The 18,065-nt window shown below is 43.4% G+C and overlaps 1 protein-coding gene across 5 annotated transcripts in view; it reads left to right on the forward strand.

The window, feature by feature from the left end:
* Window positions 1-18,065, forward strand: part of LOC127933244 (proline-rich membrane anchor 1-like) — a 222,009-nt gene that overhangs the window by 78,570 nt on the left and 125,374 nt on the right. The window contains exon 1 of one of the 5 annotated variants that reach the window (XM_052530073.1): window positions 1,737-3,355. The exons of the other annotated variants lie outside the window; for them this stretch is intronic. Within the exon in view, the coding sequence (XP_052386033.1) occupies window positions 3,290-3,355 (66 nt within the window). The 5' untranslated portion in view covers window positions 1,737-3,289. Of the gene's footprint in view, window positions 1-1,736; window positions 3,356-18,065 lie in introns of those variants that run through there. 5 annotated transcript variants of the gene reach the window in all.

Below are 18,065 nucleotides of genomic sequence, written 5' to 3' on the forward strand. Positions count from 1 at the left end.
TTTGGTGTCCGAAAATGATCTTGACGCTTCACAAACTTTGGGAAGGAGAAGCGAGGATGTTAACTCTATGAAGTATATAATCTGTGATGTTGATGTTATTAACACAGGTGTTCATGTGACCTCAACGTCCTCTAACAGAACGCTCCTTCTCTGAGTCACGCGTTGGATCATGCCGCTGATCTGAGTATCGATCAGACTGATGTTCTATCTATCTATCTATCTATCTATCTATCTATCTATCTATCTATCTATCTATCTATCTATCTATCTATCTATCTATCTATCTATCTATCTGTCTATCTGTCTATCTGTCTATCTATCTGTACGGAAGTTCTAAGCGGCCATGCATTGTAATGTTTTTCCTTTTTGTTTTCTCGTTATAACGACTTAATTTTCTCTAAGAATTTAAAAAACTGCACCAGCAGGGGGCACCTGACTATAACTGATGGGGTGTTGTACACTGTCCACTTTACTGTACGCAGACTTTCCTCATGATGGATATATTATAATCTGTGCAGTCTTGTTCATTACTGACTTTTAATTAATTCATAAATGTTAACTGCTTGAATCAATATGATTACTTTGTGTATTTAGTTCTTGCTAGATGCAAGAGTTTCACCAACGCGTTCTGTATCATAAAATAACTGCTTATCAAAACCAAGGTTGACGTCACTGTATTCTGTTTGCAACTATATCTTTATTTGTGCTTCTTTTAGGCACGTGATTGTTAGTTAATAAGCGGAGATGTTCTGTTTATCTACAGTAGGACGGGATTTAACGATGTAGGCTATTTGTGATGTGCTTCTTTTCCTGATTATTAATCTTTATTTTTAACCATATTGATGAGAAATGTGATTTATATGTAAAGTGCATAGGCAAATTTAATTCAGTTTTGTTCTATAATGTTGTAATCGTTTTTTACACACACACACACACACACACACTAAACGTACACATGAACGCTCTTTTCAAACAGAAGCTTGTAACGCACATGATATCTGTCATAGCATATGATGACTACTAAAAATGACAAATTATATATAATTTTATTTCAAATAAAGGGAAAATTACATACATACATAAATACGTACATACACACACACACACACACACACACACACACACACACATATATATATATATATATATATATATATATATATATATATATATATATATATATATATATATATATATTTTTTTTTTTTTTTTTTTTTTCTTTTCTTTTTTTGATAATGTCGGACTTTAGGAGAGCATTAATACTCGGACATTAAAAAAAAAAAAAAAAAAAAAAAAAAAAAAAAAAAAACATTAAAGTAAATCTCTCTAAACTTACAGAAAATACCGAATGTCAATAAAAGACTTGTGATGAGGGGAAACAAACAGATGTCCTGTGTATCGATAGGAAACGCCACCCGAGGGCGCACTTTCCCGCGCATTATCAATATAATAATTCTTTAGCTAATATTTCAGTATGCTTCCTGTGAGATGATCATAGCTTTATCATCTCTCACAATTTCATTAGTAGAAGAGTTCTGTTCTTGCCTTAATATCATAATTGTAATGGCAAAAAGCAATTCACTTTTAATTAAGTGATGCTGTTTTTGTATTAAAGTTTATTTTATTTTTACATTAAATACCCCATGATTGTGTAAGACTAATTTCATGGTATGAATTATTGATAAATTATCAATAATATTTATATAAAATTATATTAGCAAAATGTATTATTTTCCTCTTATTTGTTTTTCATTATCATATAAATGTGTAAAAGAAGTGGTTAATTTTTTCTCAGTAATTTGTCAGATCACAAGTGAAATTCTACGTTTAACCTCCAAATCATCAAATGCTCATCAGAGCAATGTTTCATTCTGAACAAACAGCCAGAGCTTTAGTTTAGTACATTTGTCTGCTGTTCTCAAAATGTCAAATTACTTTCATCATTATCTAAACATATTATGATTCTCTGTCGAAATAGTCTTTCCCCTCAAAACGTCTAGTCATTAAATGTAAAATAGCTGAAATAGTTGTCGTAATTTGGCGAGCGTCTTTTGTATACATCTCTCTCTCTCTCTCTCTCTCTCTCTTAATTTTTTCAAATAATTTAATTTAATATAATGAATGTTGAACATCACAAATGAAAGGGAATGTAAAGCATTAGATCAATCTGTTCTCTAAAATAGGTCAGATATACATTTCACAAAGCTACATTTGAGCACCATATAGACAGAGCTGAGAAGAAGAAGAAGAAGAAGAAGAAGAGGAAGAAGAGGAAGAAGAAGAAGAAGAAGAAAAAGAAGAAGAAGAGGAAGAAGAAGATGTGAGTATAGACAGGCAGTTATTATGGAGACCATGTTCAGAATCATTCATTCGTCTGTAGACAGAAGAGTAGTCAAACAATGTGCACTGTACTGATTCATATTACAGTCCACTTGTGTTTTACACTCTGAATATAGAGAGAGAGAGACAGTTCAGTCTCTTGTAATATTTGTTGGTAGATTTGTAGCAATAGCCAACTCTTGTAACATTGTATGAGTCAAAATTATACATTAAAAAAAATAGACCCTTATGGTTTTGTGGCCCAGGGTCACAGTTCATTTGTACTGTTGAAAACAAACAGAATAAGTGCAGTCTTGTGTAGTTTCAGTAATTGTCATGCAAACTGTAGCCACAGTGCACTTCCTGCCAGAGATGAAACATTCAGATGGCACTGGTGCTCATAAATACTTCTGAGAGATGATGAACTAATGAACGTGAGAAAGTTCAGGCTTTTATAGGTTATCCATTGGGTGGTGCTTTGAGAAATGCATGTAGCTACTGGTTTGCAAATGTTATGGTTGACTGGAGCACTAGAGAAGAGAGAGAGAGCGAGAGAGGGAGGGAGGAGACTCCATCACAGTTTGTGTGTGTGTGTGTGTGTGTGTGTGTGCTCTGAACAGCAGCGGAGATCTGAGGAGTGTGTGGCTCTGCTTCACCCACACTGGATCTGAGCGACACGCTGCTGCTCCTCACGATGTGTTTCTGTGTGAGCTGCTCTTAGGATCGTCTGTGGAGTTACACAGTCTGACACTGACCACGGACCAGCCATTCGACAGTGATGAGGAGTTCCTAGTCCTGAGCTGGAGTCACGCCACGTTCAGAAGAACTTATTTTCACTCTGTGACTTTATCAGAGTAATAAAGCGTCTGCAGCTGAGATGGAGGCATCTCTTCAGTAGAAGTGCTCCTGTGCTTGTGTTGCTCTGGGTCCCTCACATCACCTCGGGCGTGACCTCAGGAGTGAAGCAGGGATGCTGGACCTCTGCTCTTCTGTGTTTGCTCACTGCTTGATCTCGTCCTGTCTTCTCTTGTGTCAGGTAACCTTTTACTACGAGAGGATTATTACTGTTATTAACCCATTAGGAACTGTGCAGCATCAGAATTAGCTACACCAGATTGCGAGTGAATCACACTTTTAAACTAATCGGATAAAACGGATTTGTAAAAAAACGAAACAAAAAAACAAATCAGAAATCGACTCAAGTTTGATTCATTGGACAGGTGACTCCCGCACTGAGTCCAGTTTCAGTAAATGGGTCATTATACGAAAACGTGCCATTTTGTGTCCCTCAGGGAAAAAAAAAGCTCTGTAAATCTAAATAAAACATAAAACAATAAATTCATAATTTAGTTTCCATAATGTCTCATAATATAAGAATACATTATTTTCTGTTTCTTTTGTTTTTAAAGGATTTAAATCAAATTTTTGTGCAAAGCATCTTGAAGAAATGTTGAAAATGGCCTGTCCCTCTGTATGATTTTTCTACTTCTACTTGCTATCGAGGGCAAAAAAGTCAAACTATTATAAAAAAAAAAAAAAACATATAGTATAATGAAGTGTCAGTTCATTAGTCATAACTGAATTTTATTCTTAACGTGTCAAAAAAAAAAAAACAAAAAAAAAAAAAAAAACACAATTTAGTCGGGTCCCTAGGTTCTCGTCAACCCTGTTACTTTTTATGAAAACACCTCTTTAATAGACTGTTCCATTTACATTTACATTTACATTTAATCATTTAGCAGACGCTTTTATCCAAAGCGACTTACAAATGAGAACAATAGAAGCAGTCAGGTCAACAAGAGAACAACAACAGTATACAAGTGCCATGACAAGTCTCAGTTAGTCTAGTATAGAACGCATAGCCAGGTTTTTTTTTTTTTTTTTTTTTTATTAAATGAAAAAGACAAGAAAGGGAAAAGTACTGGTGTTAGTAGGTTAAGTGCAGGCGAAAAAGATGATTCTTTAGATGTTTCTTGAAAATGACTAAAGACTCAGCTGTACGAATTGAGATTGGGAGGTCATTCCGCCAGCTGGGCACAGTCCAGGAAAAGGTCCGTGAGAGTGATTTTGAACTTCTTTGGGATGGCACCACAAGGCGTCGTTCACTCGCAGAGCACAAACTTCTGGAGGGCACATAGGATTTAACCAGTGAGTTTAGGTAAGATGGTGCCGTGCCAGTGGTCGTCTTGTAGGCAAGCATCAGTACCTTGAATTCGATGCGAGTGGCTACTGGTAGCCAGTGTAACCTGATGAGGAGAGGAGTAACATGAGCTTTTTTTGGCTCATTGAAGACAATCCTCCAGGAGAGGATAGAATTGAAAACATTTAAATAAAAATGTAATCAATTAATTGTAAATGTTTAGTAAGAGAGGCTAATATTTCACTCAAAATTGAATTGAGGCGTTTCATTTTTATTTCCATACATTTTTCTTAAAACAGATGATGCTGGGAGAGTGTCATTTGGAAATGAACGTATTCATCCGCTAAAAAAAAATATAAAAAAATAAATAAAAAAACTTTCAATATTCTCAATTCACAAACACTCTTAATGTAACAAGGGGGGTTTATCTTTCACAGTATATCAGATTTGTTCTATATATGTATTTACAACCTTTTCAAAAAATAATTAATATGTTGGTAACAGGGTTGACCAAAAACACACATTAAAATTGGTTATATGAAGAAAAAAAAAATAATTATAAGATAGCCTGAGATGGCACGGAACATTTTCCTTAGAGGTAAGGATCTACTTCATCCAAAAAGGGGCTTAAAGATTTTCAAAACAGTACTTTGAAAATCAAAAATTGGGAAATGGCACGTTTTCTTATAATGACCCGAATGCTGAAAGAGGTGGATATTTATCTATGTTCTTAGAGCTATCATATGAAACAACACTTTTAGCTGTCTGTTATCAGCAGTGAAGCAGGTTCTGAAGTAGCCTTGAAGCTTCCAGGGCAGAAATAAAAAAATAAAAAACATATAATTATTTATTGTTATATGATTAAATATAACACTTAGAGGATAGACAGACAAACAGACTATATGGTAATACAAATATAGAGGAAAAAACAACAATAGATGCTGTCATGAAACACCATGAAAAGGCAACTGCTGGACAGCTGGGACAGGCCAACAATTCCAAGTTGGCGGAACTGAGGTTCCAACTGAAGAAAAAGGAAACCTGTTTGAGTTTAGAGTTGTCTAATAGAGAGGATGAAGGAAAAACATACAAACCCTGCCCCTGATTTCATCCAAACCCTGATTTTTTTTTTTTTTTTTTTTTTGTTGACTTTTCAAAATATTGTGGAAAGCGAAACACTGTATAATTTTATTTGCATCTGCATCCAATGGGATTCCTGGCAAGATGGCGGATAGGGTGCATCGTATGTTGTGAGCTCTCGAGGACTGTCCCAGTTTTTGTTTCATGTTACACTTTCCAGTCCATACAATTCGTTCCTTTTGAAGTTGAATATATTAAGAATCTGAAAAACAAAAGAAAACAAGGTGCACCATGACTACAAAAAAGAATCTTGCTTCATGCCGCAGTAACGAGGTAGATGATGGCCATGAGTATGCTACGAGGATGGAAGTTTCCACTGAGAATACTAAAAGAAAAGATCCTTTCTCGCTGGTAAAGAAGAGGAACAGTTAAGAGGAAGGATACGGGGACAGAAGGGAAAGAAGGAATGAATGCAGTCTTAGAAGCGATAAAGCAGCTAACGGATAAGGTGGACATACTAGGTACTCAGATACAACAGAGTTCCATCATGTTAACAAGTATAGCCAAGGCAGTTGAGTTCAGTTACAGTCTTCGGTCTGCGAAGTATCGGCTTTAAAGAAAGATCACGAGGAGTTGATGGAGCGTGTCTTGGAGCTGGAGAGATACAAACGCCGATGGAATCTGAGGATTCGTGGTCGAAAGGAAAAGGAAGGTGAAGACATACGTGAGGCGGTTGCACAGTTGCTGGTGAAAATCTCCCCATCCTGGTCCTCGAACATCAATCACATTGTTGATTCGGTTCATCGAATAGGCAGACGTGAAGGAAATAAAACAAGGCATGTCATCATTCAGTTTACTCAGAGTATACACCGAGATGCACTGTGGAGAATGACAAAGGACCACTCGATCCGCAAAGAGCTTCGTATCAACTTCATCGAAGACCTCTGCGAAGCCGACAGGGAGACCCGAGCTGCTCTGTGGCCAAAGATAAAAGAAGCTAGAGATGTGGGTACGCGTGCACTTCAGAGGAGGTGTTGGATATATAAATGGACAAAGACTTACTTAGGAACACATAAGGTATATGAACAAATGCTTTAGAATTTAAAGCTTGAAATAACCTTTTGATTAATACAATTTGTTTGGAGGGTTATTTTGCATTGAATGCAGTTTGAAGGGACAGTGCCTGTTTGGGCTTTCGTTTCTACATTTTTTCAGAAGTACATTTTTTCGATCGGATTAATATTTGTTGGCAGTTGCCAGTTTTGTTTATGAATAATTTTGTTTTTTCTTGTATTTCACTTAATGTTAGGGTATTAAGAGAGAACACTTAGAGAAAATCATTATTTTTGTTTTTCAAGGGCGAAAAAGCACAATTTATTTTGTTGCAAGAAACACACTCCAAACAAGAGGATGAAAGATTTTGGATAAATCAATGGGGAGACAAAATCCTTTTTGATCATGGGTCCACTAGATCAGCAGGGGTGGCTGTTTTGTTTTGTAACCCACCTGGTTAACTAGTGACATCTGGATTCAGCAATAATGGGCACTGGTTAATCTGTGTCATGAATATGGATGGCCATTATTTTATTATGGTCAATATTTATGGTTTCAATAACGTAATCCAAAACAGACAGTTGATTTCAGATGTTTCCAGTGTTATTGTATACCTTAAACTAAAATATCCAACTGCTAATACAATTATGGGTGGTGATTTTAACATGGTCAGTGGTGAATGCCTTGATAGCTATCCCTCCAGATGTAGCCTTAGTTCTTATAACCCTGTTTTAACCGATTTTTGTCGTACTCACAATTTGCTGGATCCTTGGTGCTTTAAATATCTTAACATGAAACAGTATTCTCGGTTTAAGCCAAATAATGTAGTAAAGTCAAGAATAGATTTTTGGCTAATTTCAGTTTCTATTATTAATTTTGTCAGTGATTGTTGTATGTCTACAGCTCTTCTTACACATCATTCTCTTATTAAATACATTTTTAAACCTCCTGGTGTTAGCCTTCAAAATAAAGGATATTGGAAATTCAATTCTAATTTATTAAAATGCCAGTCATTTGATGAGGGTATTAGGGCCATGGTCTCTAATGTGATGTCTGACGAGTTAATAGTGTCCTATATCTCCAAATGGGAATATCTTCAATTTAAAATTATGGAATACTCAATTAATTTTGGTAAAACACTAAATCGAAGTAACAAATGATCTGAATCTAATATTATTAAAGAAATAAATGTATTTTATAATAAAACATCACCTACTGATAATGAAAAACGAAAACTACAAAGTCTTCAAAACAAACTTGATGAAATCTATCTTTGTAAAGCAGAAGGAGCTTTTATCAGGTCTAGGGCTAAATGGATTGAGGAGGGGGAAAGGAGCACTTCCCATTTCTGTCGGTTAGAAAAAAGAAGGAAAGAGAACCTTTCAGTTAAAGCCTTATTGATCCAGGGCCAAGCAATTACTGATCAAGCTTCAATCACTAAGGAAGTGGTTTCCTTTTACAGTAACCTATATTCCTCAACCTTTTCTCTGGATGATACAACATCCTTTTTTGACCTTATTAAAGACTTTATTCCCCATACAGATGATGATTGGGTAGCACTGTGTGATGCAGATATTACATCTGATGAATTAGATAAAGCAGTAGGTAGTTTATGTCTAGACAAATCTCCAGGTTGTGACGGCCTCACTGCAAAGTTTTATAAGCACTTTTGGAGCACACTTAAAGAACCTTTTATGCTTATGTTAAAAGAAGCAACAGAAAATATGACATTTCCATCCACCACGAAACAAGGTATAATAACTTTAATCCCCAAGCCTGATAAAGACCCTCAAATTTTAGATAACTTTAGACCAATTACATTATTAAACACCGATTATAAAATTGTGACCCTTATATATGCTAACAGATTAAAAATGTTTTTACACAAAATTATAAGTGAATCTCAATCTGGCTTTATGAAGGGAAGATCTATACATAATAATATTCTATTAGTTTTTGATATTCTAGATCAGTGGTTCCCAACCTTTTTCAACTCTCAGCCCACACAACCAAACACATGTTTGCACGGCCCACTGCAAAAAAAAAAAAAAAAAAAAAAATTAATATTTAAAAAAATGACCCCGCTATTGTTGGGTTAATAACTTATACTCAGAAGCTAGATTGTTAACTGTCTTTATTGAATGCCCTGGCAATGAACCGAAAAATAACTTGGGCTGGCACCACACTTGGTACAACGGATGTTGTTCTTTAGCATATGCAGCAAAAATATAAATGATAAATTGGTGGTTTATTCTTAAACCAATCAGTGAGCTCGAATAGTGGAAGCATAGTTACAGTTTAATATTTAAACAATTAATTTTTTTCTTATTTAATTATATATATGAAATGTTGTTAAGTTATGTGTATCTTAATATTTAAGACTACAGTAGAATGCACATATGCACATTGCATCTTGAACATTTCTGTCTATCTTAATATTTAAGACTACAGTGTACTTTCATGCACATTATTACTATATTTAATTCTACAGTATACATCTTTGTTGTCCTATTTCCCCATTTCTTTTTATTATAACAACAGAACTGCTTTCCATCTTTATCAAAAACTCAGCGATAGCCCCCACTAGAGGTACTTGGTCAGACACTTATCATCGGCCGATTTGCAGGTGATACTGCATTTTTTATAAAGCAATTATCAGAAGTCCCCAAAATACTACAATCTATTCAAATGTTTCCCAAAGCTTCTGGTTTAAAAATAAATCTGAACAAGTGTGAATTAATGCCAGTCCATCAATGTCAATTAACTGAGGCTAATAACATCCCTATAAAATCTAAAGTTAAATATTTAGGCATGCTTATTTCAAAAGACTCCTCTGAAAATGAACTTATGAATGTGTGGAATACAATAGATAAATGTCAAATTAAACTCTTATAAGTTTATTAGGTAGAGTATTTTTGACTAAGATGGAAAGTATTTCGAGGTTAATCTATCCAGCATACACAATTGCTGTTTCAAATAGAGCTATTAAAAAAATCAATCAAATTAACTTTGGCTACATCTGGAAAAAGAAGACCCATTATATGAAGAAAGTAGAGATGATAAAACAATATAAAGAGGGAGGTTTACAAGCTATTGATTTTGACTCTATAAACGAGACCCTTAAAATGAATTGGTTAAAATCCCTTTTAAATAATAACAGTTTTTGGTTTCATATTCCCAGAGAGCTATTTAAGAAATTAGGAGGAATAGAGTTTCTTTTAAGATGTGACTTCACTGCTCAACGTCTCCCAGTTAAATTATCCCAGTTTTACCAACAGGTCTTGTTATATTGGAAGATTTTATATAACCATAATTTCACACCACACAACACACCATTATGGAATAACAGATACATTACAGTTAGAAACAAATCATTGTATGACAAGGAAAAAGGTATTTGGTCAGTGTCCCGTTTAACTGAGGATAGTGCTATTATATCATATGACAATTTCTGTTTTAAATATTTTAATTACAGTCGAGCTAAATTTGAATCTATTGTTAAAGCTATTCCTAACTCTGTTATTTGTCTGATCAAAGAAACTCTTCTTTATTCGAACCCTATGACCCTGTGTTCACCTCCACTGTTAATTGAAGGCTGTGAATTTAAAGGAGGTAAACTCTCCAACAAAACTATTAGAAATATGTTTAATAACATTTCTTATCCTATCGCAGTCTACAGAAATTCGATTTCTTCTAATTTCCAGAAAGATATCATTCATATTCTTAGAACTAAATACATAACATTTCCTTTATCTCCCAAGATTAAAGAAATTCATTTTAAAGTGTTAAATGGGATAGATCCATCCAGTGAGTACTTAAGACTTAGATGTGGATTTGATTCTAATAAATGTATATTTTGTGATGATATCGAAACTACGGATCACCTGTTCTTTCATTGCTAGCATGTGGATGCTTTATGGTCTGATATTCATGACTGGCTTTACCCAAAGATACGTTACCTGGTCAACTTCACCCTAAAAGACATTGTCTATGGACTTGTAATGAATAATAACAAAATAGATTTTCTGGTCAATAGCATCCTTATGCTGGGAATATTCATAAATCCAGATTCTTGAAAGTTAAACCAGCCTTTTATGCATTTCATAATGAGTTTCTTTTGTATTCCAAAGCCCTTAAAATGATGAAAAAGAAAAATGCAATACGCATGTTTACTACTATTATGGAGTATGATTTACAAGAAAAACCCTAGCCCCGCTCCTAGATTATTATTTACATTTTTTCTTCCCTTTTTCCTTTTGTTCTCTCTCTTTCTGTTGTATGTAGATGAACCTATTCTATTCTGTACATTGTAATGTGAAGATGTATTGATTTGGCCAAGAGGTTTGTACATTAATGTTTGTTCAATAAAAAAAAAAATCTGCATCCATTGTATTTCGTGCTGTTTTACTTCCTTTTCTGGGTCAGAACATCTACGTTTGGTAGTTTCAGCAGTGTATAGTGTAAATGCAAAAATCGGATACGGGATACTTTTAAAAGATGATGTAAGCGGGTCGTCAAAAAAATGATTTACACACTACAGCAGGCCCGGTCAGAGTGAAGGTACACAGAACCTACAATTTTCACCGCACTGGCAAAGCTTATTTATTATTTATTTATTATTTATTATTATTTATTGTGTCCCGTGCCCAATTCGAAGCTGGGATAGAGTATGAGAAAAGAAAGATTGGTTCCCACAAGACAAGGGAAAATGAGCAGGAATGTGAGCGCAGACAGTGGTCGTGATTGAATTGTGTGGGAACGGCAGGTGTAGAAACACAAAACTCACACACACACACACACACTGACAGGAGGAGGACAGAGTAAAGGTACACAGGGCCTACAGTTTTCACACTTTTATTAGCCTTGAAAAAATAATTAATTGTATAATTTTTATTTTGATAAAAAAATGAAAACGGGTCCAACAGACCCCGAACACCATACAAGGGTTAAATGTGTTGCGTTCAACAACTCATATGCTTGTCTATAAATATCATGCTGTAATGTCTTCAACTGAGTTTGATCTTTTAAAAACATGTTTCAATGCATTAAGCCACCTTAAGAGTTTAAGAATGTCTCTGAAGTGCTGAAATGTCAATTTATAGAATGTCTCGAATTGTAGTACACGCTCATTTATTGAACTGTTAATGTGATGCGTTCCAGACAACTATTATATTATATTATATTATAGTATATTTTATTATATTATATTATATCATATTATATTATATTATATTATATCTGGGTTGTCTGGAGGATAATATATTGCCATTTTACTGCCCTGCCTTTGGGATTATAAATTATCCCCTGCCCCCGGGGGGCTATCGGCCCGTGGGTAGTGGCATCTGAAAGGGGGCCTCAGAGTCTACCACGGTCCCGAGTTTGAAGTCACTGGGTCTCGGCCTCGGCCTGATATAGCCGTTCAAAATTTCGAACTTTGGGGGGCGCTATCCCCGGCTGTCGGGCGGCCATCGGCCCATGGGTGGCGGCGTCTGATAGGGGGTCTCAGGGTCTACCGCGGTCCCAAGTTTGAAGTCCCTGGGTCTCGGCCTAGGAGAGATATAGCCATTCAAAATTTCTAACTTTTGGGGGCGCTATCCCCGGCCACCGGGGGGCTGTCGGCTCGGGGGTAGTGGCATCTGAAAGGGGGCCTCAGAGTCTACCACGGTCCCGAGTTTGAAGTCCCTGGGGCTCGGCCTCGGCGAGATACGGCCGGTCAAATCTTCGACCTTAGGGGGGCGCTATCCCCGGCCCCCGGGGGGCCATCGGCCCGCGGGTGGCGGCGTCTGATAGGGGGCCTCAGGGTCTACCGCGGTCCCGAGTTTGAAGTCACTGGGTCTCGGCCTCGGCGAGATATAGCCGTTCAAAATTTCGAACTTTGGGGGGCGCTATCCCCGGCTGTCGGGCGGCCATCGGCCCATGGGTGGCGGCGTCTGATAGGGGGTCTCAGGGTCTACCGCGGTCCCAAGTTTGAAGTCCCTGGGTCTCGGCCTAGGAGAGATATAGCCATTCAAAATTTCTAATTTTTGGGGGCGCTATCCCCGGCCACCGGGGGGCTGTCGGCTCGGGGGTAGTGGCATCTGAAAGGGGGCCTCAGAGTCTACCACGGCCCCGAGTTTGAAGTCCCTGGGGCTCGGCATCGGCGAGATACGGCCGGTCAAATCTTCGACCTTAGGGGGGCGCTATCCCCGGCCCCCGGGGGGCCATCGGCCCGCGGGTGGCGGCGTCTGATAGGGGGCCTCAGGGTCTACCGCGGTCCCGAGTTTGAAGTCCCTGGGTCTCGGCCTTGGCGAGATACGGCCGTTCAAAATTTCGAACTTTGGGGGGCGCTATCCCCGGCCCCCGGGGGGCTGTCGGCTCGGGGGTGGCGGCGTCCGAGAGGGGCCGACGGGCCCTATCAACGACCCGAGTTTCAAGTCGCTAGGCCCCGGCGTTCCCGAGCGGGCCCCGGTCGAACATCCAACCACCCCGTCTCCGGCGGCCTTGCCCAGGATGGTGCGCCTTTCCCGGGTAGAGCTCCGATTTCGCCCGCGACCCCGGAGGTCGGCCCGATAGAGGATGCCGTTTTTACCCGCCATCGGGGTGATGACAAAAGCGCTTCGCAGGCTGAGCTCCAGGGGCTTTTTCGAGCGACCCAGGCCCAGCGTGGCCTCCCCCTCCTGGGCATGAGAGTGAGTTGGCGCCCCCTAGTCTGGTTCTCTGTAAATTTGAAGGTTGAGCTCCAGGGGCTTTTTCGATCGACCGAGGCCCAGCGTGGCCTCACCGTCCTGGGCATGAGAGTGAGATGGCTACCCCTAGTCTGGTTCTCTGTAAATTTGAAGGTTGAGCTCCAGGGGCTTTTTCGAGCGACCCAGGCCCAACGAGGCCTCACCCTCTCGGGCATGGGGGTGAGATGGCGCCCCCTACTCCGGTTCTCATTAACCGTGGAGGATGAGCCCCAGGGGCTTTTTCGAGCGACCCAGGCCCAACGAGGCCTCACCCTCTCGGGCATGGGGGTGAGATGGCGCCCCCTACTCCGGTTCTCATTAACCGTGGAGGATGAGCCCCAGGGGCTTTTTCGAGCGACCCAGCCCCAACGAGGCCTCACCCTCTCGGGCATGGGGGTGAGATGGCGCCCCCTACTCCGGTTCTCATTAACCGTGGAGCCTGAGCTCCAGGGGCTTTCTCGAGCGACCCAGGCCCAACGAGGCCTCACCCTCTCGGGCATGGGGGTGAGATGGCGCCCCCTACTCCGGTTCTCATTAACCGTGGAGCCTGAGCTCCAGGGGCTTTTTCGAGCGACCCAGGCCCAGCGAGGCCTCACCGTCTTGGGCATGAGAGTGAGACGGCTCCCCCTAGTCTGGTTCTCTGTAAATTTGAAGGTTGAGCTCCAGGGGCTTTTTCGATCGACCGAGGCCCAGCGTGGCATCACCGCCCTGGGCATGAGAGTGAGATGGCTACCCCTAGTCTGGTTCTCTGTAAATTTGAAGGTTGAGCTCCAGGGGCTTTTTCGATCGACCGAGGCCCAGCGTGGCATCACCGCCCTGGGCATGAGAGTGAGATGGCTACCCCTAGTCTGGTTCTCTGTAAATTTGAAAGTTGAGCTCCAGGGGCTTTTTCGATCGACCGAGGCCCAGCGTGGCATCACCGCCCTGGGCATGAGAGTGAGATGGCTACCCCTAGTCTGGTTCTCATTAACCGTGGAGGCTGTGCTCCAGGGGCTTTTTCGAGCGACCCAGGCCCAACGAGGCCTCCCTCTCCTGGGCAATAGAGTGAGATGGCGGCCCCTACTCCGGTTCTCTGTAACCTTGGAGGCTGAGCTCCAGGGACTTTTTCGAGTGACCCAGGGCCCAGCGTGGCCTTACCCTCTAGGGCATGAGGGTGAGATGGAGCCCCCTACTCCGGTTCTCATTAAACGTGGAGGCTGAGATCCAGGGTTTTTTTCCGAGCGACCCAGGCCCAATGTGGCCTCACCCTCTTGGGCATGAGAGTGAGATGGCTCCCCCTAGTCTGGTTCTCTGTAAATTTGAAGGTTTAGCTCCAGGGGCTATTTCGAGTGACCCAGGCACAGCGTGGCCTCCCTCTCCTGGGTATGAGGGTGAGATGGCACCCCCTACTCCGGTTCTCAGGTCGCTGGGTGACCAGTGGCAGGTCATAGGCTCCGGGGCCTCTTCGGTGGGAGACCTATCCGACCGGCCCTCGCCCTCATCGGCCTCACTCGGCAGGTCGGAGGCCCTGGAGGAATTCGGTGTTTAAAAAAATGACCAAGTCGAAGATGCGGGCCTTGGCCAGACATCCACCCTCCCCAAGGCTCCAGGGCAGGCCGGGAAAGGCGTCTCAGACCCGGCCACCGTCAAGATTCGCCCGCGACTCCGGAGGTCGGCCCGATAGGGGATGGCATTTTTACGTGCCGTCGCGATGTCGGCGAACGCGTCATTTTCTGGACTTAGGTTCTGGCGCGTATCGCAAGAGAACGGATCGAGTGGAGCACGTTGCGGGCCCGATCTAGGACCCTGCCTGGCCGCTGGCCGTTATGGGCGGGTGCGCCTAGGTGGCACGGTGAGTGGAAGTTACGGTTTCGATGAGGGCGACACACCGTGTCCAGCACATGCTCGCATGAGACGGGGGCCCGACCCCCACTTTCTTGGGAGACTCAGAAGGCCGGTCTATCATAAGGGTCCAACACCGGCGGTCGGAGAGGAGGCGTGTCCTCCTCCTGTCCACGCGAAGCACACTTTTCCCGGTTACGGCCTCGATCAGTGGCCAGCCACCCCCATAACCCCCGAGTGGGGGAGGTCGCCGCACGTCGCCCTATGAGCGGCCGCGCCGCGTGGGTTCCACCCCCAGGGTGCGACACCCACTGCGGAGTGAGACCCGTGTGTAGGAAACAAGCGCGCTGCGGTTGTCCAACCCACACCCCCTCCTGTGGGCTACCAGGTTGATCCTGTCAGTAACATATGCTTGTCTCAAAGATTAAGCTGTACAGGTCTAAGTACAAACAGCTGGTACAGTGAAACTGCGAATGGCTCATTAAATCAGTTATGCTCCCTTTGATCGCTCCACCCGGCACTTGGATACCTGTGGCAATTCCAGAGCTAATACATGCAAACGAGCGCCAACCCTCCCTCACGGGTGGGGACGCGTGCATTTATCAGATCCAAAACCCATCCGGGGTCGGGGATCCGTCCCCGCCCTGGTCTATTTGGTGACTCTAGATAACCTTGGGCCGATCACATGCCCCCTGCGGTGGTGATGACTCTTTTGAATATGTGCCCAATCAACTTTTGATAAATACTTTAGGCGCCTACCATGGTGACCACGGGTAACGGAGGAATCAGGGTTCGATTCTGCAGAGGGAGCCTGAGAAATGACTACCACATCCAAGGAAGGCACAAGGCACATCCAAGGAAGGCACCAGGCACGCAAATTACCCATTTTCAACTTTGAGAGGTGGTGATAAAAAATAACAGGCTCTTTTGAGGCTCTGTAATTGAAATATCTGTATCCTAAACACATGTGAGTGGACCCTCGGGTATGCCCTCCCCCTGGGACCTTGAACTGAGGTGTGGTACACCTGTCAAACTGTAACACAGGTGTCCTGAAGTGAGCTCATGGAGAGAAAACCTCCCATGGAAGATGAGAGCAAAAGTTCACTTGATCTTGATTTTCAGTATGAGACCGGATCGTGAAAGCAGGCCTCACGATCCTTTTGGCTTTACAAGTGTTAAGCAGAAGTTTGTGGAGAACCCAGTGCTTAAATGACCCGTAGACTACCTGATTCTGGGTCAGGGTTTCGTGTGTGGCAGAGCAGCTCACTTGCTGCGATCCATTGAAAGTCAACCCTCGATTCAAGTTTTTTGTCGGCCGAGGAAGAGGCCCAACCGGTGCGACCTCGGTTCGACACCCCCGCCGGCGTCCCGGGGGTACCAGTGGCCGGGGCGGACGATGGGATGATACGAAGAAGTCGATGGGGGGGTGACCAGTGGCGAGGGGGACCTCTCCAGGAGGCGGCCCGCAGGGTGGAGCGTCGAAAGCGGTCTGAGTGCGGCGCCAGACTCTCCATCCAGACCCTGGAGGTCCCAGGGCAAGACGGCCAAAACCTAAGTCGATGAGGGGTGACCAGTGGCAAAACCCTAGTGGCCCACTGGGCCTACCGAGCGCGACCGCCCCCGTGTCCTGGAGCGGTCCGGTGCCCGAGTTATAAGGTTACAGATCCTAACATTCTGGGGGGGGGGGGGGGGGTGCTATCCCCGGCCCCCTGGGGAGCATTGGCTCCGGGGAGGTGGCGTCTGAAGGCGGGCCTCGGGGTGTACCTCGGTCCCGAGTTTGAAGTGCCTGTGGCTCGGCCTAGGCGAGATACAGCCTTTCAAAATTTCTCCTTCGGTGGCCTCTATCTCTGGCCCCCTGGGGTGCATCGGCTCTGCGGTGGCGGCGTCTGATAGGGGGCTACGGGGTCTATCATCGACCCCCAGTTTGAAGTCCCTGGGTCTCGGCGATGGCGAGATACAGCCGTTCAAAATTTCTCCCTCGGTGTGTCTATCTCTGGCCCCCGGGGGTCCTTCGGCTCTGTGCTGGCGGCGTCTGATAGAGAGCTGCATGGTCTAAAATCGACCCGAGTTTGAAGTCCCTGGGTCTCGGCGAGATTTAGCCATTCAAAATTTCTCATCCGGTGGGTGCTATCTCCAGCCCCGTAGGGGTCCATCGGCTCGGGGGAGGCGGTGTCTGACGGGGGCCTCGAGGTCTACCTTGGTCCCGGGTTGGAAGTCCCTGGGCCTCAGCGAGAATTTCCAACCCCTCCCTCGCCGGCGGCTTTGCCCAGGACGGTGCCCCTTTCCCGGGTAAGGCTATGATCTCGCCCGCAACACGGTCTCTCGCCGTTTTCTCCGCAGTGCGGGGGTCCCAGGGGCTGAATCTCGGGGGACACATAGTGGGCCTTGGGGCCTACCGAACGCCCTCACCCCCGAGTCCCTGGGCAGTCCAGTGCCTCAGTAACGAGGGCACAAATCCTGAAGATTGGGGGGGGCATATCTCGACCTCCCCAGGGGTTGGGGACCTGGAGCCAGTGGCATCGGATAGAGGTCTCCAGTGTATAATTTTGCTCTGAGTTTGATGGAGTTTGCCCCTGTTTCGTGGGAGTTACAGACTGTCGAATCTTGGGACCCTTTGCCTTTGGGGGTCCGTGACTCCGGCCCGAGGGGTCTATCAACTCGGAGGAGGTGGCGCTAGAGAGGCCCCGTCGGGGGCTATCACGGAGCCGAGCCTCAGGTCTCTAGGTCTCCCCCGTCCTTCCGTTTGACCACCAAAAATACAGGGGGGCCATTTCTCTGGCCCCCGGGGGGGTGGGGCCTCGGGGCGGGTGGCATTCGGTAGGTCTCCTGGGAAAGTTTGAGATGATGAACTAAAGAATGTGAGAAAGTTCAGGCTTTTATAGGTTATCCATTGGGTGGTGCTTTGACAAATGCATGTAGCTACTGGTTTGCGAATGTAAAAAAAAAGG

The sequence above is a fragment of the Carassius gibelio genome, chromosome A17 (genome assembly GCF_023724105.1).
Source record: "Carassius gibelio isolate Cgi1373 ecotype wild population from Czech Republic chromosome A17, carGib1.2-hapl.c, whole genome shotgun sequence".
NCBI classification, from domain to species: Eukaryota; Metazoa; Chordata; class Actinopteri; order Cypriniformes; family Cyprinidae; genus Carassius; species Carassius gibelio.